Here is a 26,034-nt window from a genome sequence, read left to right on the forward strand (position 1 = left end):
CACACACTGTCTGGGGAATTCTTCTTCATGAATTAGTTTTTCATTTACTTCTGGTGGCAACAGAGTTTTAAGGACACAAACTTCCTAGGTTTAAAACCACACACCGCCTCAATGGTTGTGTGAATAAGTGAGTTATACGTATAAAGTACTGTGCAGGCTGATTTTGCCCCCCAAATTATCTGGCCTTAATCCCTAGAACCTATACGTGTTATATGGAACTTATAAATGTTAATTTATATAGTAAGAAGGGTCTTTGCAGATGTGACTAAGTTAAGGATCTTTTTTTTGTTGTTTTTTTATTTTTTTTTTTTTATTAAATCATAGCTGTGTACATTGATATGATCATGGGGCATCATTCACTAGCTTCACAGACCGTTTACCAAGTTTTACATATACCCTTGTAAGATGCACCGCTGGTGTAATGGGGAGATGGTCCCATTTAGATGGGCCTTAAATACAATCATGTTTATCCAGATAAGAGAGAGGCAGAGGGAGAGCTGACCAAGATAGAGAACAGAGGAAGGTGGTGTGAAGAGGGACACAGAGCTCGGAAGCGATATGACCACAGTCCAAGGAATGCCTGCAGCCACCAGAACCTGGAAGAGGCAGGGAAAGGATTTCGCTCAAGAACTTCCAGAGGCAGCACACCTCTGCGCCTTACTGTTGACCCAGTGGTACTGATTTGGGATCTGGCCTCTAGAACTGTGAGAGAATAAATTCCTGTTGTTTTAAGTCACCTAATTTTATGATAATTTGTTACAGTCACCATAGGAAACTCATACAAATACGTAGATGCATGCTTGTTACATCCTAAGCATTATAAAAGGATTTGTTGTTAGTATTACAAGACAATGGCCAGAAGTCCACACTCTAAAATACTAAGAACCACGACAGGGCAAGGACTATTATCTGTATATTTTTAGGAACTTGTGTCTGCGTGATTCTAAAGAATTCTAGATAGGGGTGGTGCCTGTGGCTCAGTGAGTAGGGCATCAGCCCCGCATACCAGAGGTGGCGGGTTCAAACCCAACCCGGGCCAAAAACTGCAAAAAAAAAAAAAAGAAGGTGATCAAGAATTCTAGATAAAAGTTTATTCTGATAGGGAAGTGAAGAGAGCATGCCATTTGGAGTCCACTCTCCACCAGTGGACCTTTGAATCAGAGGAAAGAGGGTAGAGAGGCCTGTGTAGTGTTAGAAGCAGGCAGCAGCCAGCCTCCAAAGCCTTCTCCTTCTGGTTAATCAAGATGTCCTATTTATATTCCAGACAAAATCACCTGGAAGGGCATGTGAGGTACTGGTCCAACCTAGAAAATAGTGGCTGTAAGAAGCAGCTGCAACTAAGATTTGCTTCCCAGAGAAAAATAAGAAATATATACAAGAGAAAGATGGTCTACTATGGTGATTTAAAAGAGCTTTTTGAACTCTTTTAAACTGACTCCGGCTGAGTCCCTACACTACAGGTACCTGTAACCCCAAGAAGGCCATTTCACCTCCCCGAGCCTAGGTGTTCCGTGTAAGCTACTGCAGGGCCAAGGATTAGGGTGGGGGAGAGTGGAGGGAAGACAACATTGCCTCAATGATAATTATATGAATCAAATCAAATAATACATGTAAAGTGCTAGTCTTGGGCCTGATTAGCAGTAAACATTCAAAAAAGAGTATCCAAAAAAAGGTGGCACCAAAGCACTAATTTGTTCAGAAATAGAGTATAAAGTAGACAATTGGTTTTACAAGGCTAAAGGAAACTACAAAATTTCTGCATCAAAAATCCCATTAGGTTTTTTTATTAGTTTGTTTTAGCCTCTAAGATTGTTTTGTGTTTAAAAATCCAGTAGCACCATGTTTGGGGGTAACATATTAGGGGTGGAGTGGTTGTGCCTCAGAAGAAAAGTAATAGGAGACATTCCAATCAATTTTTAATAAACTTCAATTGGAAAAAAATGCCCTACCATGGATAATACATACTGGCATCAAAATAATTTTAATTATACAAATCCTATTTTTGCTAATTTAGGCTCCAGGAAGAAGGTTGTGTTCAGGTCACTTAAATTCTTCATATCTAGGTCTTAAAATTTAATGGAGATGACAGAATTGACAATATAAAATGGCCACAAAAGCCACATAGAAAAGGAAAAATGCATTACCTTTGTGGAGAAAGCACGTGGTCTCCCTGTTTCCTTCAATCTCAAGGTTCCCGTGAGGAAAGACTTGCCAAGATTGAGGGTGGGGTGATGAGTGGAAACCCGGGCGATTGCCAGGCTCTGCCTTCCCTAAGCAAAGCCAGAAAGGGAAGGCCTGAGTAGGCTAACCTCATGATAGTACATAGCCCTTATTCTTACAGGGAAGCCATTCTCTCCTTATTCCTGGGTAACAAAATACCTCCTTTTAAGTTTTGGGGTGGGCCTGAAACCCACTTCTGGCTACTGATATGACAGAAGTTTGCTGACAGGCTTCTGGAAAAGAGTACATTGAGAGAATCTACTCTTTTTAATCATAGCAGGTGCCGCAAGACCGCTCCCCTCACTTGCGTGGCTCTTCTTTCTGACCTCTCGATACCACTGTGCGGGTGCTCAGAACTCCAGCAGCCAGCAGGAGACCACAGGCGGAAGCGTTAGTAGCATTAGATGTCAAGGTTAGGCCAGGACGCCGTCGTAGCCGCCACCCTCTGCTGGACTTCTAGTTATATGAAAACTCCTATTTGGGAGACATCCTGTAAAAAATGATTTTCTTGTGAGTAAAATAATTCGTAATTAGTATGATATATATAAATACATTCAGATTGCCAATACAGCAGTTTGAGTTTAGGGTCTGCGGTACACTAAGATGTAACTGTAACTGACCCCGTAAAAATAGGGTTTAAACTGCCCCAGTCCACTTATATGAGGATTTTTTTCAATAAATATATTGGGAAAAAATTGGAGATTTGAGGCGGTTAGAAAAACTTGCAGATAACCATATAGCCTGGACACAATGCAAAAATTAGGGAAAAATTAGGTATATCATGAATGCATAAAATATATGTGGATACTAGTCCATTTTATCAATACAACCATAAAATGCACACAAATTTATTATCAAAACTTATTCACACAAACCTTTATGGACCATACGTGGCACCATTCACAGTAGAGAAAAACAAAGGTAAATATGGAGTAGTAAATCATAAATGCATACGATTAACTGTAGTACATACTACTATCATAGGAATTTCATAATTTCAACCTCCTATTGCTGTTGCAGTGAACTCAAGTGTTAAAAGCATCAGCTCAAAACAATAGTCATTTCCACGCGAGCAGTTTCTCTCTCCTGTAAATTGCATATTGCAGTAAAAAGTGGTCTCTGGTGGATGTCCTGTATTTTTCAACCTGTTTATTTGCAATACCATAAACCTTGAATAACACCAGGGGATCCACACAAAGTCTAACTAGTGCTGCTGGAAGTGCTCCCGAGTAGAAGAGCTAAGTCCTGACAGTACAATAAAAAAGGACTTGCTTGACAGGTAGGGTAGATTGAGGTCTGCAGCTACACCTGCCTGCCCTCTCAGACGGATGATTCATCTTGTAAACAGAGGACAAACACTTACAGTATTGATAAATACAATACGGTACTGTAAATGTATTTTCTCTTCCTTATGATTTTCTTAGTTGTATTTTCTTTTCACTAGTTTAAGAATATTTATGATACATGTAATAAAAGGTATGTGTTACCTGACTGTTGGTATTGTTGGTAAGGGCTTTTCGTCAACTGTAGGCTATTAGCAATTAAGGTTTGGAGAAATCAAAAGTTAAATGCAGATTTTTGATTGGGTAGGAACCAGATGCCCCTACTCCCAGCATTGTCCAAGGGTCCACTGTATGTTATAATGTCTTTGGGATAGAGAATGGGAAATGAATTCAATTTACTCAACAAGAGGATAAAACAATGTGAAAGAGAAAAATCAATCAAGTTTAGATGTTCATTGATTTGTTCAATTATTTATTGAGCTCATGTTATTTGACAGGCACTGTGCTACTGGGCATAGTCTGATGAATGAGTTGGACAAAGTCTCTGTCTTCATGTTTATCATGGTCTATACACTTTATAAATAAACTTGTGAAAAAGATGAGTGCTGAATGGCATGTGCTAAGAAAAGAATAAAGACCATGGTAAGATAAGAGCAGAGGGATTGATTGAGAGAATCTACTCTAGATAGACCTCAGGATGAAAAAGAGCCAGCATGGGCAATTTGGGGGAAACAGCCTTACAAGCAGAGTAAATGCGAGTCTTTGAAGCAGGAAAATTCTTAGAGAATCTAGTGTGTGTGGAGCAGTGTGAGTTCAGAATGGAAAGATGAAGGAAGAGAGGAAAAGCAGTAGAAAGACTTACTAAGACCTGAAAGGCAAGATAGGAGATTTTATTTCATTTTAAATATAGTAAGAAACTAACATGAGGTTTTCAGCAGAGACGTGAGATGTTCTCATTTGTGTTTTCAATAATTCACTCTCCTATTTGGAGCACAGACTGGAAGGCAAGAGCTCAGGCAGGGAAACCACTTAGCAGCAATCCAGGTGAGATGGGTTTCAACTAGGGTGGCTGCAATCGAGTGGAGAAAAAACAAGGACTTGAGAATCATTGATTGGTAGAAGCAATGCACTTTGCTGATGAAATGAATGTTGTGTTACAAGTCAAGAAAGACACAGATTTCTGGCTTGATGACTGGACTAGAAGTGGTGTCACTTTCTAACAGGGAAGAAGACTTTGAAGAAAATGTTTATAGAATAAAAACGAAGAGCTCTACTTTGACCGTGATATGTTTGCGAAATACTGAAAATATCCAAGTGGAGAGATCAAATATGCAGTTTGAAGCTCAGGAAGGAGACAGCCCTGGAAATTTAAATTTAGTTGTTTTGTTGCAGGATTTAAATAAGAGGAAAAGGTCACATCATTGGCAAGGGTGTCCAGCCTTCAGCCCACAGGCTGCATGCTGATTTTTGTGAGGATATTTTTGCTTATCTGAGGCTATACAGTGAGCTTTTCATTCTAACATTGTGCTTCTAGTATTAAAAGTTACATTTGGCTACTTTTTAATTTTTTTGTCATTTCTTTTCCTCTATTGATATTGCTCTTCTGCTCATTATTGTAATTATCTTTTCAAGACCTTAATATACTTATAATAACCTCTTCAAAGTTCTTTTCTCTTAATTCCAATGTCCGTGTTTTCTTGAGATCTACATATATTGGATGATTTGAAGAGAGCAGTGACATGCTCTAAAATTATGTTTTTAAAGTGCCATTATAATTGCCATGTGTTAAATGGTCAATGTAAATACAACCAGAGTAAATAGGGGTACAAAAGTCAAATAATGGGCATTATTTGTGATGTATTACAGTCAGATGAGCAAAGATCGTGGCCGGGTCTCGGGTGGTAGCGCTGATATCAATGAAAGGAGTTGGGTTCTGACCAATCAGGTCCTGCTGATAGATTGGACAATGAGAAAAAGAGAAGCAAATTAAAAGATAAACCCTTGATTATTGTATTCAGTGACCAAAACGGGTTTGCCATCTGCTTGGATATTAACAAGAGAGGAAAGATGTTTGGGGAGGGGGCATGACCAAGAGTTCTGTCTGAGCAGGTTAACTAAGAGATGTCTGTTACACACTCAGGTGGAGATGCTGGAAGGCAGGCCTGTGTGGAATGAGTCTGGAGTTCAGGGGCCAGGTTCTAGATATTATACATTTTAGGAGTCAAAGGTACATGGGCAGTATTTAAAGCCATCGGGCTTTAAGAAAATAGGTGTGAGGACTGAGCCCTGGTGTACTCAACTATACAGAGTTGAGTACAAAAATCATCTTTGGATTCACTTCATCAGTGAATATAGCTCAAAATAAAGAGAGTGATCAAGTTGTCAAATGTTTGTTAACTAGGAAAAGAAATACATATAAGCCATCATCCCTCATCTGACCCTAAGCCATCACAAACAGCCGGTGATTTGACTTTTGTACCCCCATTTACTCCAATTATGTTTACATTGACTTCTATGCACCATTTAACACATGACAATTCAAATAGCACTTTAAAAACATAATTTTACTGAGATTTTGAGGTTTCTGTAACACATTAATGTATTAATCAATGCTGTATAATATAACTTCTTGAATTGTTTGGAATTTAAATTCTGAGTTTAGAGTTAAATAGTTGTGCTACTGAAAATCCTTTATAATTCGGGGCATCTTATCCCTAATAACGATTTTGTTAATTAAGAAATTATTTTCTACTTATCTTAGGAAATTCATTTATAAGTTCCTATTCATTCTACTAACACGTATGAAATTTATTTCTCTAACAATCAGATTTCTGAGAAGAGTCTTTATCAGTGAAATGTATACTCCTGTACCTTTTCTAGCATACTGTTCCAATGCCCGATATACAGTTACCGCTCTGTAAATGTGAATGTGCCCATTAACTATCTGTTGTATTATTGCTATTTGATGTGCTATTACTACAGAGACTGCACTGTTAGGTTGCTGAAGGTCAACCTCAGGTAGTACAGTGGATGCGGAAATTGTTTTCCTTACTGAAAAGTCAGACACCTACTTAAAAAATCTGAGAACAAAATAAAGTATGTTGACTCAGGGCCACCACAGAAGATTGTGTAGGTGCAAAAGTACTTTCTGAGGGTCTCTGAAGTAGGCCAATCTCTAATGTTCAACCTGCTCTATCCCAGAAGGCCTATCAGGGTGAAAGAACACATTTTTATTAGTCCACCCAGAATAGGTATCTTTTTGTAATCGGCCTAGAGGAGGCACTTTTCACTTACCACCATGAACTAACACTTGTGCATACAGAAAACCTTGCAAGGGTGTCAGGTCTGCGAAAATATTTGGAGTGTGATGGGTTCAGACAACAGTCTGAAATTGTATCTCTTGCACTTTGACAGAACTTCCCAAACATTTCTAGTAGTGAGTACTAGTGTGAGCAAGAAAGGCCTAAGGATGGTTTTAGATTTAAAGCAGTATGCTTCTTAGCTGGGGGCAAACCTGTCATATGGGGGATTTTTGGCAACGGGACACATATTTGATTGCCATGATTATGAGGAGGGGCAGTCACGAAGCCTCTAGTGGGGGAGGCGGCCAGGAATGCTATTAAATATCCTACAAATATACAAGACCCCCTTCCCCCCCAAATTTTCATTCCAATTGTGAAGAAACCCTGCCCTAAACGTTATTGCTAAGAAGAGGATATCCCTAATAACTAAAATCTAATGTTACGTTTAGACTCTTGCCTATCTTCCCAGAACCCAGTGGTAAGGAAATTTTGTTTGCACTGTAAGGTTTTCCAGATCCAGTTATCTGTAGTGCCTTGCAGTGTGCGTAAGGCAGATCTCTGTTTTATTCAAAGCTGATCCCCTTTACTCACTCAAAAACACAAATCCACAGTTCCAATATACAATTCAGATTTTTGCTCCTAAGCTTCTTTGTATTTTTGCAGTTCCCAGTCCAAGTCTTTCCGGATTAGATTGAGATAAAGGGAGGTCAAAAATCTCAAGTTCATTACTAGAGATATTGTGTTCTATGCGGCTGAAAAATGACGAAACTTGAGCCTTTGGCTGGCCCGTATGGCGTTAAATTCTGGGGCTGGTCACAGGGTACCTATCACGTCCTCTGGTTTTACCGCACCGCTGCATCTCCAGGACTGACTGCACGTCTCTGCACAAAGCCAACAGGTAACTCATCTCGACAGACCGGTCCTGGCAACCCTGTGACCCCAGCCACAACCCTAAACTCCCCGACAACACCTATCGTTCGAAGGCGAGCGGACGGGGAGGGGTGCCACCAGCCCCGGTGCGAACTAGGGCACCGAGGCAGGAACAGCGGGGTTGGCCCGGGCGAAGCGCAACGCCCCGCGAGACAACCAGGAGCTCTGGGGGCCGTCGGAGCGGCGGCGGGAGAGGGCCCCGCGCGGGGGATCTGAGGGGGCCGGCCGGGGGCGCAGGCGCTGGTCGCGTGCGCACGAGCCCAGGCCCCTCCGCCCGCCCGTCCGCGCCGGCCCGCCCTCGGCCTGGGCGGGGAGCCGAGCCCCGGCCGCGGCGGTCGGGACCCGCCCCTTCGCCTCCCAAGCTGGCGGGCGGGCTGTCGGCGCCGGGGGCGGGGCCGCGGCGGCCGGCGGTGTCTGCGCTCGGCGGCGGCCTCGTAGCTCGCACACGCTCGGGGGAACATGGCGGCGGCGGAGCCGGCGGTCCCGGCGCTGCCCAGCGGCGGCGGCGTGGGCGCGGGGGCGCCGTCGGGCTCGGTCCCGGTGCTCTTCTGCTTCTCCGTCTTCGCGCGGCCCTCGTCGGTGCCGCACGGCGCGGGCTACGAGCTGCTCATCCAAAAGTTCCTCAGCCTGTACGGTGACCAGATCGACATGCACCGCAAATTCGTGGTGCAGCTCTTCGCCGAGGAGTGGGGCCAGTACGTGGACTTGCCCAAGGGCTTCGCGGTGAGCGAGCGCTGCAAGGTGCGCCTCGTGCCGCTGCAGATCCAGGTGGGTCTCGCGGGAGGGCCGCGCGCTCCGCCGCTCCCCGGTGCCGTCCCCGCCTCCGCTGCGCTCCTCAGGTGCCCGGCGTCGCCCGGGAGCCGGGCCCTGCGCGCCTGGCTGAGCAGGAAGGGCCGTGCAGCCCGCCCTCGCCTCGGGGAACGCGCCAGTCCAAAGGTGACGGGCACCAGCCGTGCCCGGCGGGGGCGTGGGCCTCCCGGCTGGTCTCGGCGCCCGCGATCTCCCCCACGTGTGTGGTCCGTGGTCGCCGGCATCGGCTTTGTGTGCCGGGAGCTGGCCCCAGCCTCCTGCGTAACGGGAGAGCGGTGCGGTAGTAGCTGTGTTTTTGTTTTGGGGTGGTGGGTGGTGCAGAAGGAAAAAGATCTCGAGGTGGTGGGGAGGGTCAGTGTCGAGATTTGTTTCCCAGAGTTGTGTTAACCACTTGCGGAAACTTGTAGGCGTCAAACCCTTTGCCCCTTCTCTTCCCAAGCTCTTAGGTCCCTGGGTTTCAATTCTCCTAACCTTTAGCGAAATGACCACTTGCTTAGCCTGCTCTTAGCCAAGTGTCAACTGATTCTGTTGATTACATTTATTTTCACCTACGCTGAAAAAGACATTTGACTCCAGAGTCCAATAGCCTCTTAAATACCCGACTGAAGCTAGACTGTAAGTTCCTGGTCCTGCTGGCTGAAAGTTACCATACCTGAGGATTACTTAATGGCATTATTTTTGTTTTTTGTTTTTTTTAAAGCCGTGCTCTAATACTAGGTAGGACGATCCCCGTCTTCTTATTAGATGAGAGGATTCGCTGGAGAATTTGTATTTTTTAAAGGAAAGAACATAAAGTATAATTTGGGAACTACAATGTCAATATTTTTTCTTTAGCTGAGAAACCGATAAGCCATTTTTTTAGAAACCAAACTGAAATATGGGATTCATGGTTAAAGGGGATTTTAATACTAAAGTGTCATTTTTTTCTTAAAAAAAAAAATGTTATGGGTACCGTAATAGTAATTGTACATATTTATATGGCGTGCATGGTATTTTGACACAAGCATACAATATGTAATAACCAAATCAGGGCAATTGGATATCTTTCACCTCAAACATTTATCCTTTATCTGTGTTGGGAACATTCCAAATCCACTCTGTTAATTATTTTAAAGTGTACAGTAAATTATTGTGAATTAAAGTTGCCCTGTACCCTAAATCTTATTCCCACTAACTATATTTTTGTACCAATTAACTCTGTCATTTTCTGAGGATTATTTACAAGTTTTTTTTTCAGCTGTAGTCAGCAGATGAATTGGTGATGTTTCCCATTACCCCAGAAGCATCCAAAGCTGGTACTTTATCCCCTGGGTAAAGTTCTTGTGTTCCGAGGACAAAGGCTGTGAGATTCCACTGTCCACCCCTGGAAGGCCTGGAAGTGGGTAGACAGAGTTATCTGATCCCCTAGGATTTGACCTGCTACCCAGATGTAGAAATGTGGTTTTTAGGTGCTTAGTTAACATTCCCCTTTTTTGCCTTGTTCAAGTGTTTCCATGTCTGACACCTCTGTGCAGCCTTCCTTGTCAGTCTGTTTACATTACTGCTGCCAGAACACTCAAGCTGTTGGATGCACCTTTGATAAATACGTTTATAAAGGTGAGAATTCAAATATTAACTGTGAAGATCTGGAGCTATACAGATACAGACTTATTTGTGACGCATTTTCTGATACCGATGGGAAGGTGGGAGGGCTCTTACTTAAGACAGTAATACATGTATATTAAGCTAGAGGTTCATCCTCCTCTGAAGGGTCCTCCCTTACCAGAGTAAGATATTCGTATTTAAAAAAATTCAAGGCCTTTGTCTGACAGCTCTTTTTAATAAGCATTCTAGAAATTAATGTGAATGTATATGCCTGAAATGTACATTTTCAAAAGGAATTATATAAAATCCTGGTCACTTGTGGGTTTTGGAGTATTTTGCTTGGTATAGGAGATTATATATAGTTAACTTTTTATGTTGGTGTTTAATAATGATAGCATTACTCTGGTCCATTTTTTAAAAAATATTTTTTTACCAAATAGTACAAGAAATGTTAAGCATCAGTTAAATATTTTTACACTTTATACTTTTATTTAAAAGTAATTTTTATATGATCCCATTTTACTAATTATAATATTTTTACTTCAGCCAGATACCTCTTTTGTTTAGAAGTTGATAATGTAAAGATACGTATGGATACATACTCTATACCCTCTGATAACCTGTTTATAGCTATAGGAGGAGACACACAAGCACACACACTCATACACACATACACACACACCTGTGTATGTACTCTTGGAACAGAGACAGGAAATTCAATTCTATTCTCCTTACGCCACACTGCGTTTGTGGTTAGTTATTTGTTCTATGGGAACTGGAAACTTTAAGTCTCCCATTGCCAGTGTTAGACTGTGGTAACTTTTTAGTGTCTTCTTATCTTAAATATTCTGTCAAAATGTCTGAATGTCTGCTGACAGCTCAGGTAGCTGAAGGCCTAGCTCATGTTTCATGCATAGTTTATGTGTCTGCCGCTTTGTCAGATGCTTGAAGTCTGATGAATTTTGAGAATGGGAAATAATGTAAATGAGAAGATTATACAGTGGGAAATTAGGTCATTTTTGTGATTTATAAGTTTTAATTTTTCAGAAGATATTTTCCAAGTTTAAATTAATGGAAACATTTAACTGTGGAAACTAGTGTGAATTTGATATCATACCACCACCAGTACGTTTTCCAGCCTGTGACCCAGGAAATCAAGACTTAAGCCGAAGAGAGACGGAAATGGACATTGTGTGAAGGATACCACCCATGAGGGGATTTTACTCTGTACCAGGAGGGAAGCTTTTGGTAGCTTTCTTGAAATGGTTAGTTGCAAGGGGATTCTGCAACAGCTTTCATTTTCTTGGAACTTTATTGTTATTACTATTATTTTAAATAGAGGCATGGACGTTTTACAGCTTGCAATACTGAGTTCATGTTGTGAAGGGAAGGAAGGCGGGAGGAATCTGGTCTGCCTGTGGCTTGCTAGTTTGAAGGTGGTGATTTTTGATTTCAGGACCTTTGCCACAGGAGTGTGACCAGAGGAGCAGATAGGTGAGCTAAGGCTCAGAAGTGGGATGCTTCTGGGGGTGGGTGCTAAGGCTAAGAGTGGGATGCTTCTGGGGGGGTGGGTGCTAAGGCTCAGAGGTGGGATGCTTCTGGGGGGTGGGATGCTAAGGCTCAGAAGTGGGATGCTTCTGGTGGGGGAGTGGGATGAGGTGCTCTCAGAGCACTGAGAAAGACAGCTCCAACCTAAGGTTGTGGTGTGGTTTTACCCCACTGGTTTGATCCACGGGGCAGGAAGGGTATCACTTTAAAAAAATTTAACATTCTGGAATAATACCCAAAGCATTATGTACCGTTAGCTCCCTGTGAATCTGTAAGAGGCTACCTATAAATAAACTGTGTTGCAGAGTAGGAGACATGATCTGCATCTGAAATATTTTTTCATTTATTTGCTTACAAATCCTAATGTAGACTCCGATGTCACTGTGCTCCTGGGCTCTGCCTGGCTTCACCTTCACCCCAGTCAGAGGCACAGTCTAAAGAAATCCTTTCATCCTCAGGCTTGAGATGGATGGGGACAGCTGTCTTCTCTTCAGGAGTTAGAAAGTTCATTCTTTACTTGATAAGCCAGAGTCATTACCTTATGCCAGTGACATCAGTGTTCACAATGGTGAATAAGTTGTAAAAATAAGAGCAAAATAGATATTCTACTGAAGCTTAAATTTAAAAGCCCCAAATCTGTTTTTCCAGTAACACATCGTGTTGTGGTAACATGGTAAGTCTTGATGATATCTGGAAATTCATTTTATGAATTACTTTCCTAATTCTAGATCATCTTAACATAACAAGTTATACAATATTTCTCTCTATATATATTTATATGTTTACTCACAAGATCATAATAGTAATATTCAGCCTCATTAGAGTTAAGTTTTTTAATACATCCTAAGTTGTAGAGTGTAGTGTTTCCTAGATAAAGGATGTCACAGTCATCTAATACATTTATTGATTGATGAGGTGAAGCTCATTTAATCCTTGAAATAGCCCTATGAGGTACATAGGGGTAGATACTGTTTTTCTTGTTACGTTATAGATAAGAAAAGTGCATTTGAAAATGTTAATGATTTATCCTAGTTTACATAATTGAAATGAGTGAAACTGAGATTTGGACTCAGATTCTAATGCCTACCAGCTTGCATTGTTTAGGGCATCCTTGTAACCTGGGAAGTTGCAACACAGACTTTTGTTTTAAGAGAGTTGACATTAGAGCAAGGCCTTAACTACAGCTGTGGTGATCCAATTTCCTTGGAAACACTTCCGGAATGAAATGATACCCCAGACTCTCATTTGGGCTCCCTCCCAAGCAGATCATTGCTGTTTTGTCACTCTAATAGAGTACCAAATTTTTTTAAATATCACATTTAGAGTTCTGCACTTTAATCATTCCTAAAGGTACACACATTACGCACTGTAGTAGTTTGCTTGGGGGGGGGGTGGTGGTGGTGGTGGCTGTTGCAACAAAGTGCTACAAACTAAGCGGCTTAACCAACAGTTCTAAAAGGCAAGATGTCCAAGATCAAGGTGTCAGCAAGGAGGATCTGCTCCATGCCTCTCTCCTTGCTTCTGGTGGCTCTCCAGCAAACTTTGAGATTCCTTGGCTTCTTAGACATGTCACCAGTCTCCATCTTCATCTTCGGGAAGCATTCTCCCCGTGTATATGTTTTTCCCTGTCCGTATGTCTCCTTCTTAGAACACCAGTCACATTGGAGTAGGTACCCACTCTACTCAGTAGGGCCTTATCTTAACTCATTATATCCATGTTGACCCTTTGTCCAAATAAGATCACTTTCTGAGGAACTAGGGGCTAGGACTTCACCATATTAATTTGGGGGGACACAATTTAATACATCACTCACCACATATTACTTTCATGGAGAAAATAGAACTTATGTCCAGTTCATCACAAAACCAGGCCAGACACCCTGTTTGTGCCTGTTCTAAGTAATTGGGGAACTGATAACCCTTCACAAAGATAGTGCTCATTACTGGAAAATGATTAGAGCACACGTCCTGGTGAAGAAGGGCAGATATTGTCCTGGTAACGGTAATAATGGGGCTAGGTGATGGAAAGTCTTTTGAATATGAAGCTGAAGGTCAAATCTCGGCTGTGACAATTCTTAAGAAAGTGGATGAAAAAATTGTACTTTAATCTCTTAAATGCTTGTTGAGGAAGCCATTGGCGGTGATCCACTTTTTAATGTTTAAATGTATGTATTTGTGTATTCATTATGTGTATGTGGAGGAATATATGAAGTGATATGGATAAATGAAGGCATATAGGTACGCACACATACACATATGTAATTTCTTCTTGCTTCTTGAACGTGCATTTATCTGCAGTTGATATACTTTTACTCCTGGTGGAATTTGGTCATGTTCATTTTCTATTTGCTGTGACAGATTGGCTGTCATGAAGTTGTGACATATAAATGTTTGACTACTGGTAGTATTTTTAGTTGTTTAAAATAAAAATTCCTGAACTATAGAGAGTTATATCATTTTAACAGCCTGTTGGAATTCAAGTGGATTTGGGGTGGGGACTGGGCAGATCGGTTAGACATGGTTAGAATTTTTCGGTTTGCTTTTGGTAGCCTCAAAACCTCCTTTCTGGATTGCAAGGAACGATAAATTAGTATCATCTTTCCCCCAACTATGATAGCACAGGGAGGCCATTTAAAATATATATATCATTAAATAACCTTTTAATTTTGGAATAGTTTTAAATTTACAGTGAAGTTACTGTAGTACAGTACAGCACAGAAAATAGAGTGCAGAAAATTCTGTACTCTAAAGATAGCACAGAAAATTCCCGTATTCCTGTATCCAGGCTCCCCTGTTATAACATCTTACATTACTGTGGTACCTTTGTCACAACCAAGGAACCAGCATTGGTGCATTACTAGTAACTACACACTTTATTCAGATTTCACTGTTTTGTCCCGAAATCTCCTTTTTTCTATTTGAAGAACCAGTTACATTCAGTTGTCATGTCTCCTCTGGCTCCTCTGGGCTGTGACATTTTTCAGACTTTGTTCTCAGTGACCTTGACCATTTTGAGGTGTAATTCAGACATTTCGGTAGAATATCCGTCAAGTTTGATTTGTCTGATGTAGTTCTTGTGGTCAGACTGGGACTGTGGGATTTTGAGAGGAAGATCCTGATGGTCATTGTCATTGCATCATATCGAGGGTACATGTTATCAACATGGCATCATTTATATTAATCTTGATCACTGAAGATCTGTTAGCCAGGTTTTTCCACTGTAAAGTTACTGCTCCCCTCTCCACTCTTAAGAAGCAAATGACTAAGTGCAGCTGCGTTCAGGAGAATTTGGGGAGTTAAACTCCTCACACAGGTACTCCCCACGTTCGAGGGCTGTGCGGAGGATGAAAGGTAAGGCATTTATTTTTGACTCACTGCATTATAACCAGTCTTTGCATATAAACCAGCCCTTCCACTGTAGCCTGTATGATTTCTTTTCTGTTCACTGAAAATTTATAGATGTTGCTTTTCTGTAATAGAAAGATTTTGCAGCCTGGTGAGGATTTCAGGGCTGCGTTTTCTGACCTGCTCAGTTTGTGTCTAATTGGACATTTATCTGATGTGGTCCCCTGTTCAGAACAGGACACCTCACAGCTAAAATGAGGTTTCTGGAAGCACCAAGCACTGAGAACTCCCGGAGGCCACAACTCTGCACATGGGGGATTTCTGAGTAGCTAAGGATTTATATGGCCCAACTCAAAAATATTTTGACCAGTTTGGTCCTTCTGAAATACTATTATCATTAAACATTTTTTAAATGAATGTGCTGGTATGACGTTTTCCTAATTTATAACAGCTCGTTACTTCCTCACCAGAGGCCTGGACTGTGGAACCATTTGAGTTTTATTCTGTTGCTATTATGTTTTGAATCTTTTCTCTGTTAGCCGTCATTTCTTGCTGCTATTAGGTTGTCTGCCCCCAGCAATTACTTTTTCTCATCTGCTGTTTGTAACCATTTGTGAATTTAGAATTCAGACAACCAAACCTTTAGGAATTTTGCGGAATTAGTCAATACAGTGTGAAATAGGATCTGAGAGCTGGAATTCTGAACAAGTGTATACTTATGTAACTACCCTGGAGTTTTATTCTGCAGAAGTTCTGGTTCCCACCTCTGGTAGAATGGTGAGATTGGCCGAGTTGCATTAGTGTTATTTAACATAGGCCAATTGTATAAACTGCTTTATACAGTGTGCCCTAAACACGTTGTGAATGACAAGGAACCCATGAATCACATGTATAAAAAAGAAGACATGTAGATTTTGAGCCAAGATGTAAAGTTTGCTGACAATTTAAAATACACAGTCATAAATAAATTGTGATTGTTAAAGTAGTATCCTAAATACACAAAAATTGGCCTTTCTGGCAATGCTTATATGTGTATATCATACCCGGTGCTTTTGAAAATGACCAAAACGGAGGCATGACATTTGCATTAAAAAATTAGGAAATGACAAGACTATGTAAGATATTTGAATATTTTAATCATTCTTTATTAGAAAAGTGTTAGACTGACTTACCTATGGCTCTCACATTCTAACATGAATTTAATGTTTCATTATTTATATTATATCAATACACATCTATAGAGTAAGTACCACAGGGACATTAAAGTGCCGGAGTCCCTACGAGGACATAGATCAAATAAAGTGCAAGCTGATTAGAATAGTGTGTCATTAAGCATAAAAGATTTCTTTTAATGATTCTTTTCTCATGTGGTAATTGTTTCCCTGGTGTCTGCCACGTGCACAGATAACAAGGCCGGGTGTGTGGCTGTGCTGGTGGCAAAGCATCACCTTGTCTTTGGGCCATTAGACTTCTCTAGAATATTGTTAATAATTGTTATCTGTGGGTGGTTTGAAGGGGAGTGTAAGACAGGATAATTAAAGGGGAGATCTGAGGAGAGATACTGGTTCATTCAGGATCAGAATGTACCTCTTACACATCTTTTTGTAATTTGTGGAGGTAGGTAGAATATCACCATGAACTTTTATTTTATTTTATTTTGTTGTTGTTGTTGCAGTTTGGCCAGGGTCAGGTTCGAATGCTCAATCCTCAGTATATGGAGCCGGCACCCTACTCACTGAGCCACAGGCACCGCCCCTCACCATGAACTTTTTAAAAATCCAGTGAAATTAGGACTGGCGTGGTAGCTCATGCCTGTAATCCTAGTACTCTGGGAGGCCGAGGTGGGTGAATTGCTTGGGCTCACCAGTTTGAGACCAGCCTGAGCAAAAGCGAGAGCCTCCCCTCCCCCTGGTCTCTACTAAAAAACTGCCTAGAAAAACTGAGGCAAGAGGATTGCTTGAGCCTGAGTTGGACGTTGTTTTGAGCTGTGATGCCACGGCACTCTACCCAGGGCAACATCTTGAGACTCTGTCTCAAAAACAAAAAAAAAAAAAAAGAATTCAATGAAATTAAATTTTCATATTCATTTTGTTGTTATTTGGTAGATCCATATTGGGCCCAGATTATTTTAGGAGACCAACTTCAGCAATTAATATGAAGTTTGGTAATCTAATACTCAATGTTTATCGTAATTCCTTGACTTTTTTTTTTGAGACAGATTCTTAATCTTGCTCAGGTTCGTCTCAAACTCCTGAGTGGAAGCAATCCACCTACCTCAGCCTCCCAGAGTGCTGGGATTGCACGCATGAACCAGCATGCTGGCCTTACTTGACTGCATTTTTTTTTTTTTTTTTTTTTTTTTTTTTTGTACAGACAGAGTGTCACCTTATCGCCCTCGGGTAGAGTGCCGTGGCGTCACACAGCTCACAGCAACCTCCAACTCCTGGGCTTAGGCGATTCTCTTGCCTCAGCCTCCCGAGTAGCTGGGACTACAGGCGCCCGCCAAGAGTGCAGTCATCGAAGTTAGGTTTCTTCTGGAAGTACAGGCAGTTCATTTAACAATGATAACGTGCTTGCATTTCGTTTCATTGCATTTGTTGAACTCCACAAGTTATGCTTAAGAACAACATCTTAATATTTCTGTCGTGATGAAAGCAGCAGTTCTGGATTTGCTTTGGATTTGTTTCTATTTTTTTGTTGTTTGTTTAATTTTTATGTTCCCTTGTCTCTGCCACAGATTATTTTAAATTTTACTTTTTGTACTTGTAAGCAGTGCTCTTATCAAATTTTAGTTTTTTTTTACCATCGTAACATTTGTTTTGGATTACAAAGGGAACATTTTTAAATAACATCCAGGAAATGTATTTAATGAACATTTGGAAAATATAAGGTATAAAGAAAAAAATTACCAACACTTTTAATTATATAACCATTGTTAATATTTTCAAATACTGTAGTTGTATTACATTATAAACATAATTTTTCTTAGATAATATTAATTTTTTTTTTTTTTTGAGACAGAGTCTCAAGCTGGCCCCCTGGGTAGAGTGTCATGGCATCCCAGTTCACAGCAACCTCAAATTCTTGGGTTCAAGTGATTCTCCTGCCTCAGCCTCCCAAGCAGCTGGGACCATAGGCGCCCACAGTGCCCAGCTATTTTGTTGTTGTTGTTCTTGCAGTTGTCATTGTTGTTTTAGCTGGCCCAGGACGAGTTCAAACACGCCAGCCTTAGTGCATGTGGCCGGCACCCTACCCACTGAGCTACAGGCACCACCCGATGATATTAATTTTTTGAGAACATATATACATATGTGTTTTTTAATTAGTTGAAATTAAACAATTTCTGTTTTGTTGGCCCTTGGTTTTTTTCTAGCTTTTACTATTAAAAGCAGTTCAGAGAACATCTTTTGGGGTAATTCTTTTTTGTAATTCAGATACTTTATTTTGCATAATAGTTGTAGAAATTCAATTACTGGGTCAAACAATAGGAATTTTTTCTTCCTTTAGTGACCTCCACTGAAAATAAATGTCATTTTATAACAAGTGCTAAATCATTCTTTTTTCTTTTCTCTTCAGCTCACAACCCTGGGAAATCTTATACCTTCAAGTACTGTGTTTTTCTGCTGTGATATGCAGGAGAGGTTCAGACCAGCCATCAAGTATTTTGGGGATATTATTAGCGTGGGACAAAGATTGGTATGCTCGTGTTTTTATTTTTTCCAATTTGCTGAAGCACGATGTATATTTATATATGCACATATATGTACATTGCTATTATTTTTGTGTTTGGTTATTTTTTTCAGTTGCAGGGGGCCCGGATTTTAGGAATTCCAGTTATTGTAACGGAACAGTACCCTAAAGGTCTGGGAAGCACTGTTCAAGAAATCGATTTAACAGGTGTAAAACTGGTACTTCCAAAGACCAAGTTTTCAATGGTATTACCAGAAGTAGAAGCAGCATTAGCGGAGATTCCTGGAGTCAGGAGTGTGGTGTTATTTGGAGTAGAAGTAAGTACCTGTTATTAAGTTTTGAGCACAATGTGCTTTATAGAAAACTGGATATTTCCAGAATGTAATTTGGGATAAAGAATGTCAGGTAGGTGGTAATAATGATAAAAAACTTTCACCTTGCGTTAAATGTTCACTATTTGCATGACACCGACCTATGTGCTTTATAGCTGTTAACTACTTTTGGAACATATTTTTAACAAGGCATTATTTTTATGTCTTTATGGTAGGATTCCATGTAGGTCATACATTTGTGTGAGTAAAACACTAGAGGTTGTGTAGTTCATTACCTTCAAATTTGAATTACATAAATATCTTTTTATAAGAAAAAAACCTCATGAATTCTTAATGCTGATTTTAGTTAGTATATTACCAGCTTTTAAATAACTATTAAAGGAAAATTTTAAAAATTATGAACAAAATTATAAAAACAAAATAATATTATGTTAATAGTTATGATATTTTCAAAGTAGATTTTTTAGCTGTAGGTTTTAAAAGTCAAAAGATATTATAGCCAGTATAGATAGATGTATATTAAATATTTCTGTAGTTTGAGTTCAGTAATGGCAGTGTAGAGGAAACCTGTTTGTATGAATATGTTATAGCAAATGCTTTTGCTGGCTCTGCACTTTTTTTGCTTTTTCATCATAATTAGACCTTATGCTTAATCAAAATTATCTTTGGGCAGTCCTCCAAGGCTAATTTTAATGAAGTGTCAGTTGATAATTTTCCAAAACACTCTACTCTTGTGAAGATAAGGTTGGCTGGCGTGGCATTATTGAAATGTGCTTTGGTTGTAAATGTAATTCATTTATTGTTGAAACATGTTTTCCTTATTTTTGTTAATGAATTGTTACAACACAAAGATGGGAACTGCATAATACATTTGCTGGTGATGTGAACTGGGTATTTTTTCTCGATGTTGCACGTTATTTCTAACTTGGCCTACCTTGACAGGTGCCCTGTCACGACTCAGTTTTCTACTATTCTGTCTGCGCTGCTGCAGGCTCACTTTTCACGTGGCGCTCTTGCTATGAATGCAGAAGTAAACCCAAATAAATGCAAGTGGCACCAAAACCATGTGGTAGTGGCCAGCCATCTGAAAGTCAGCCAGATGACACAGAGAAAAATCTTTTAGCATTTCTCACAAAACTCTAAGAACGTAGTTAAGGCCCCTCTTATCAGAAACATTGATATCAGACGTGTCTCATTTTAGAAAGGAATAATCCAAAGCTAGCTAGTTAGAGGCCAAGCTAGATGTCGAGAAGGGCTCTTAGATCTGTGGCGCTCACTCTGCTTTATGCTGCAGCACCTTCGTGACATACTTCTGGTTTGCTGTATTATCACATGTCACTGTCACTTTCCTACCAGACTCACGTGTGCATCCAGCAAACTGCCCTGGAGCTAGTTGGCCGAGGAGTGGAGGTCCATATCGTTGCTGATGCCACCTCCTCGAGGAGCATGATGGACAGGGTGTTTGCTCTTGAGGTAATTGTCCTGTTTGAAAATAGGTGATTTGTCAAGCTCCCCCAATACAGTAGACGCTCCACGGTGGACCACCTCCTCAAGTTGATGTAATTTCTATAGACCGAATACACCACATGTCCATATCTAGATTTCCATTTGCCAAAAGTTCCTTTACGTCTTTTGTTGTAACTACTGTAGTTTTATACACAGACTAAGGGGTATTCCACAAAGCCTAACCTGAACTGTTAGAGGTTTGCACATTAAAAACAGCTTAGCCTAACTCAGCTTAACTCAGCCAAGAGCTAGCCAAAAACTAGGGCAGAGTAGGGCTAAGCCCAACCTCATAGAGTTGCCCCTCGGTATCCACAGATTCCACATCCATGGATTCAATCTATAGGGGGTCAAAAATACTCAGGGAAAAAAAAATCAAAAATAACACTACAACAATAAAAATAATATAAATAAAAAGGTACAGTAAACATATTTACATAGCATTTACGCTGTGTTCGGTATTATAAGTAATCTAGAGATGATTTAAAATGTACAGAAGGCTGTGCCATTGTCTATCAGGGACTTGAGCATCTGCAGATTTTGGTATCCTGGCAGTAGGGTAGGGATGGGGGGTTCCTGGCACTAGTAGCTCATGGATACTGGGGCACAACTCTGTTAGGTTTCTTCATACTTGAATTTCTGGGACTCGCAGGTGTGTCAGTGACTGTGGACACTATATACACGTATCTCACGGCGCTCTGACACCACAGTGTCACAGTGTCCCCTGTAGCAGTGTCGCCGTCAGGGCTTCTCTGTCTTGTTGCCTAACAGCCGTCTGCCTGGAGCATGTCTGTTCCAAGACTGTGAAAAAGCAAGCTACCAAGTAATCCTGGGAACGTTCATTCCTCGTTATGGATCTCTCCCTCTCCCTCTCCCATATTTGAGTCTAATCCTATAAAAGTTTTAGAGTAATGTACATACAGATTTAGTCACAGAGTTCTTTGACTGTTTATTTTTATTGAGAATGGGAAGTAACAGGTTTTTGGATTTTTATTTTTGGAGATCCTCCAGTGTTGGTGCACAAGCTGGCCTGTGAACTGCTTTCTCTGTGGGATTGCTAAACCAGCTCTTTAGCCTGAAGGTTCTCCAGGGTTGTGAGGGGGAGCTGGTGAGAAAGGGAGGGGCTGGCAGAGGAGAGAAAGAGGAGAGTAAAGGGCAGGGGGACGGCTGACCAGAAACAGGCAGTAGCTGGCAGCCGCGGTTGTTTCAAGGGCCTGGTTAGCCGTCCCTTTTTCATTATTCCTTAAGCAGTGAAGCAGTGAGTCTTACGTGCTATATTGAGATTACAGGTAGAAATAATTTTATTTACTTTGTTAAATTATTTTCAAGTCGATTTAGACTATTGGATTCTGTGGTCTCTAGTACTAAGTCTCAGCAAAGATCCTTAAGCCGTGCTTACAGTCATGAGTCAACCAACTTCCACTTTTCAGGTTTCCTCTGTGACCTGAATGTAAACACGTCTGCTGTCAGATCCTCACCACCTCAGCAAGCAGCTCTGTCATCTGTAGATAAACCTTTATTATAATGCTGGGGTCCAGAACTTTGGAAGTAAAAAACATGAAAGGAAAACCTAAAACCTTTCTTGCATGTAAAGATATTTCAAGGGCTTTTCTCCCTACGTTCACATAAGTTTGTTAGACACATCTTTATTATGGCATTTAACAGAGCATTTTGATTATTGGCAATTCTGGCTTCCAGCAGGACTCATATTAGAAACATGGTTAGCTAGTTACCATCCAGTCTTGTTTTTTGAGAGGCACTCTGTCATCGCAAGGATTGGGAGTCCAGGCAGTCAGGGGGATAATATGGGTTTGAATGCAGGGTCTGGTGTTTGTAAACGTGTGATGTTACCCCTGTACTTCATATTTCTCATTAGTGAAATGGAAGTGTTAAAAACAATAATATGATAGGAGTTTTATGGGAATGAAATGAGATAATGTGTTGATAGTATAGTATCTAGCACAGTAAATGAAATGCTAGCTGCTGCTTTTTTTTCTTTTATTGTTACAATTTGTTTGTACAATCAAACAAACAATTTTTTGTTTGTTACAATCTCTTTGTGAGATTTGTTTGTTACAATCTCTTTGTGAGATTAGTCTTACCAGAAATGTATCAGCATGTATCTTTCAAGACCCAGAAGAGACTGTTCTTAACATCTGAAAGGGAAGGAAAAGCCTGTCTTCTGGGGTAGATTTGGAAGGGTCTGGAGCAGCCATCATGACCCAAGGTTGAAAGGAAAAATTATTGTAGATGAGATCAGGTGGTGATGGGGAGAACCCTCCAGATTACAGATTTTTCATTTCATAATCTTTTTTTTTTGATATGGAGGTGATTTAATTTTCTCAATCTGGTTGGGGGAATGTTAAGTTTTAACTATGAAAGTTAAAATAGCACGGTGGTCATCCCCCCTCTACTGTGTGCCTTTAGAACATAACAGTTTCATTCCAGAGACTATCCATCTGGCCTGTTAAGATTATTATACTGATAAGATTTATAGTTAGCATTATTGAAACTTCACGATGCCGGGCTCTGAGGCATGGGCTTCATTCAATGAATGTTTTCTGAGCAATTGCCCTCTGAAAGGCATTGTGTCTTTCAACTAATACTTGTACAGTAAATGCAGAATAATGTATAATCAAACCCTCTCTTGAACTTGATGTCCTTGTGCGTCTGGGGAGTTTTTAGTAGCCCTTGGAAATGTTATCGGTTTAGTCTTTTTCCTCCCCCCTCCGAGTCTTTTATGGCTTTATGCACTTGCATTTTTGGGTTTGTAGGTCAGAGCCACCGTTCTTTTCCTTTGGCCTAGTTGGACTAGTTTTGTGAGTGTGAGAGAAGAACTTCAAAAGCCAAATGTACATGTAGCAGTTGCGTTAAATAGTAGGCATTTCTGTTGCCCCCATTTAAGCCAGGAGAGAAAGTGGGTTTGGAAGTAGTATGGTCAGGGTGGTGGGTAGGAACCAGCCAGGTGTGTCGGGAAAGCTGCTGCTCCTTCCTGCTGTTTCTCAGGCACCCTTTCCAGTTGGGGCAGGGCAGGCGCTGTGGGAAGGTCCAACCAGATCTAAAACCTTTGCTATTTTGCTAAGCCTCTCCTGCTCCTAATATAGGTTCCTGGCTAGATTATTTTAAAACCCAATCAGTATTAGCTACATCTCAATCTTGAACTAAGTAATATTTTGTAGGTATCACTTTACTAAAATTTATTTCCGTGTCACGGATTCCCACCCGGTCTCTGCCCTGCCGATCCGACTCAGCATCCCTGAGGCTTGGTGGAGTAAATGGACCAGGGTTGGCTCAGTGGAGCCCTAGGGAAGGCTGGACTGGTAGACAGGCTTCTCCCAGGAGCACTAATTTTCTTTCTTAGATCTTGGAACATAGTTCATTTCCTCCTGCCTCAATAAGGAGCTAAAAAGATTCGTGAGAACTGACCTTCGTTGGTGGGTTGGAGTGTGTAGCTAAAGCACTTTCGCAGACAGTGAAGGTCTCGGATTCAGATCCCATAGTTGTAAATCACTTTAGTCAATAGTGTGCAGGAGGGAGGGCAGGGCCTGCGGAGGGAGAGCTGGGCTTGCATGGCTGGACGTTCAGTGCGGTTCTCGCACACCTGCACTGCACGTGTCTTACATTTATTCTCTGCCTTTCCTCGTGAAACAAATGTGTGATCTTTTGACCTTTTAAAGGGTTTAGTATGATAGCTGACTAAAAAGCAAGGAGGCGGACATTACAATTTCCAGATGTCTTAACAAAAACTCGGGCATAACTCACCCTAGTAAGTTATTGTCCAAACTAATAGCCGTGTCCTCTGCCTTTCACATAACTCCCTGTGGTTTTTCCACTTCTAGAGAGTTCTGGTTAGCACTTTTGCACTCTTTTCTTTACTGGTTGTTGAAGCGAGGTACAATTTGCTTTCTGATAAGGAAGTTAGGCTTATAGAAAGAAAGAGTCTGCCAATGGAAGGTTGGGGTTGCTGACCTCCGGCCATCTGAAGGGAGGTTCGTTTCCACTCAGTAGGGGTGTCCTGGCCATGCAGATGCTACAAGGTTTGCTCCTCTGACTTGCTCAGGAATGGTTCTAACCACTTCCTCTTTCACGGTTCTGTGGTGGATGTTTTTGTCATAACAGTTTGCCTGTTTTTCCCCTCTGATAACAAATATATCCAGGGGATGAATCTCTGCTGTAGAATTCTCTGCTCCCTCCTTCCTCCTGCCCTCCCCGCCCCTCTTGCTCTCTGTTCTTTGTCCTCTTCCCTCCCTTCTCCTTGCCTTTCTCCCTCTCTTCCCGCCCTGGAGATTTCTCCCTTTAGTTACTTTAGCTCCACCGGAGCAGTGTGGCCAGGACATCCTTTGACCTGTCAGTGAAACTTTGCACAGCCTTGAATGTTATGCTCTCGTTTGGTGATTCTAAACAATTTCAGACAGCAGCAGTGGTAGACAGGGCTCACGTGCTCTAGGTCAGATGTTTGGGGGCAGAAAGAAATTAAGAATTATTTTAATTCTTACATTAGTTTTAATGCCATTAAAAAATTCAGTTATATAAAACTGGATAATGAATTACTATTGAAATATTGTAGACAGCTACAATTATATTCACAACACAGCTAATGGGGCTTTAGAAGTATTACCCTGCCCTATATTTGTAAATAAATAGCTACTAAATGCCAGGAATGCCAGGCATAAATATACACTACCAAATACAAATAAATACACAAATATCAATATACATCATGATCTCATGGCTCAGCTAAGCTACAGAGGGGGGACATATGGTCAGAGGCACCTTTTTAGCTCAATATTAGAAATAAAAGAGTGTAATAAATTTAGGAGTAACTCAAGGGAATGAATGGGTGAGAGGTGAAGCACAAATCTGCGGATGGTGTTTAGGACATAGCGTCAATTAGAAGTATCTGAGTAGTCAGTGATTTCCTCTGGCTCTGTCCTCTCTCATGTTTTAGTTATTAGCCTTGATAATTCTCTTGCTCTCTGCACATACAGGTCAAACATTGGCTACCTGTTTCCTCTTTGCTTGTTTCTAGTCCATTTTACTAATATTGAGAATAATCATATTGAACTTGTGGTATGGCTCATTTTGAAATCTGTCCCCATCGCTAAATGGTTGGGGACCATGATTTCAGTAGAGGACACTAGTTCCTGTGTCCCAGCTTACTGTTACAGTTTTAAGATAGTGTTCGTTCTCCTGCTCACTTCTTGATTTGTCTTTACTCTTTTTTTTGAAGCGTCTTGCCCGAACTGGGATTATAGTAACCACAAGTGAGGCTGTCCTGCTGCAGCTGGTGGCTGACAAAGACCATCCAAAATTCAAGGAAATTCAGAATCTAATTAAGGCGAGTGCTCCAGAGTCCGGTCTGCTTTCCAAAGTATAGGACGTTGGAAGGACTGGTATGCTACGCATTGTCAGGTGCGGGACTGTAAGCCCACACAAGCTCTTATCTCTACTAAATTAAAATGTTAAGTCAAAAATGGCTCCTTTTTT

At 41.0% G+C, this 26,034-nt stretch overlaps 1 protein-coding gene across 2 annotated transcripts; it reads left to right on the forward strand.

The window, feature by feature from the left end:
• Positions 1-8,083: 8,083 nt before the first annotated feature.
• Positions 8,084-26,021, forward strand: ISOC1 (isochorismatase domain containing 1). Of its 2 annotated transcripts, XM_053567003.1 has the most exons (5): positions 8,084-8,503; positions 18,599-18,718; positions 18,826-19,029; positions 20,401-20,517; positions 25,778-26,021. In XM_053567003.1, the coding sequence occupies exons 1-5, from the start codon at positions 8,195-8,197 to the stop codon at positions 25,922-25,924; spliced, it is 897 nt and encodes a 298-aa protein (XP_053422978.1). In that variant the 5' UTR covers positions 8,084-8,194; the 3' UTR covers positions 25,925-26,021. The 2 variants fall into 2 exon arrangements, with proteins under 2 accessions (XP_053422978.1, XP_053422979.1); XM_053567004.1 differs by lacking the exon at positions 20,401-20,517.
• Positions 26,022-26,034: the final 13 nt, after the last annotated feature.

Source organism: Nycticebus coucang, chromosome 17, assembly GCF_027406575.1.
Source record: "Nycticebus coucang isolate mNycCou1 chromosome 17, mNycCou1.pri, whole genome shotgun sequence".
NCBI lineage: Eukaryota > Metazoa > Chordata > Mammalia > Primates > Lorisidae > Nycticebus > Nycticebus coucang.

Bases quoted from the DNA above. Each gene is read 5' to 3' on its own strand.
- ISOC1 (XM_053567003.1), top strand. From the start codon at position 8,195: ATGGCGGCGGCGGAGCCGGCGGTCCCGGCGCTGCCCAGCGGCGGCGGC. The intron at 8,504-18,598 runs GTGGGTCTCGCG...TTTTCTCTTCAG, and splicing joins TCGTGCCGCTGCAGATCCAG to CTCACAACCCTGGGAAATCT. The intron at 18,719-18,825 runs GTATGCTCGTGT...TATTTTTTTCAG, and splicing joins TTAGCGTGGGACAAAGATTG to TTGCAGGGGGCCCGGATTTT.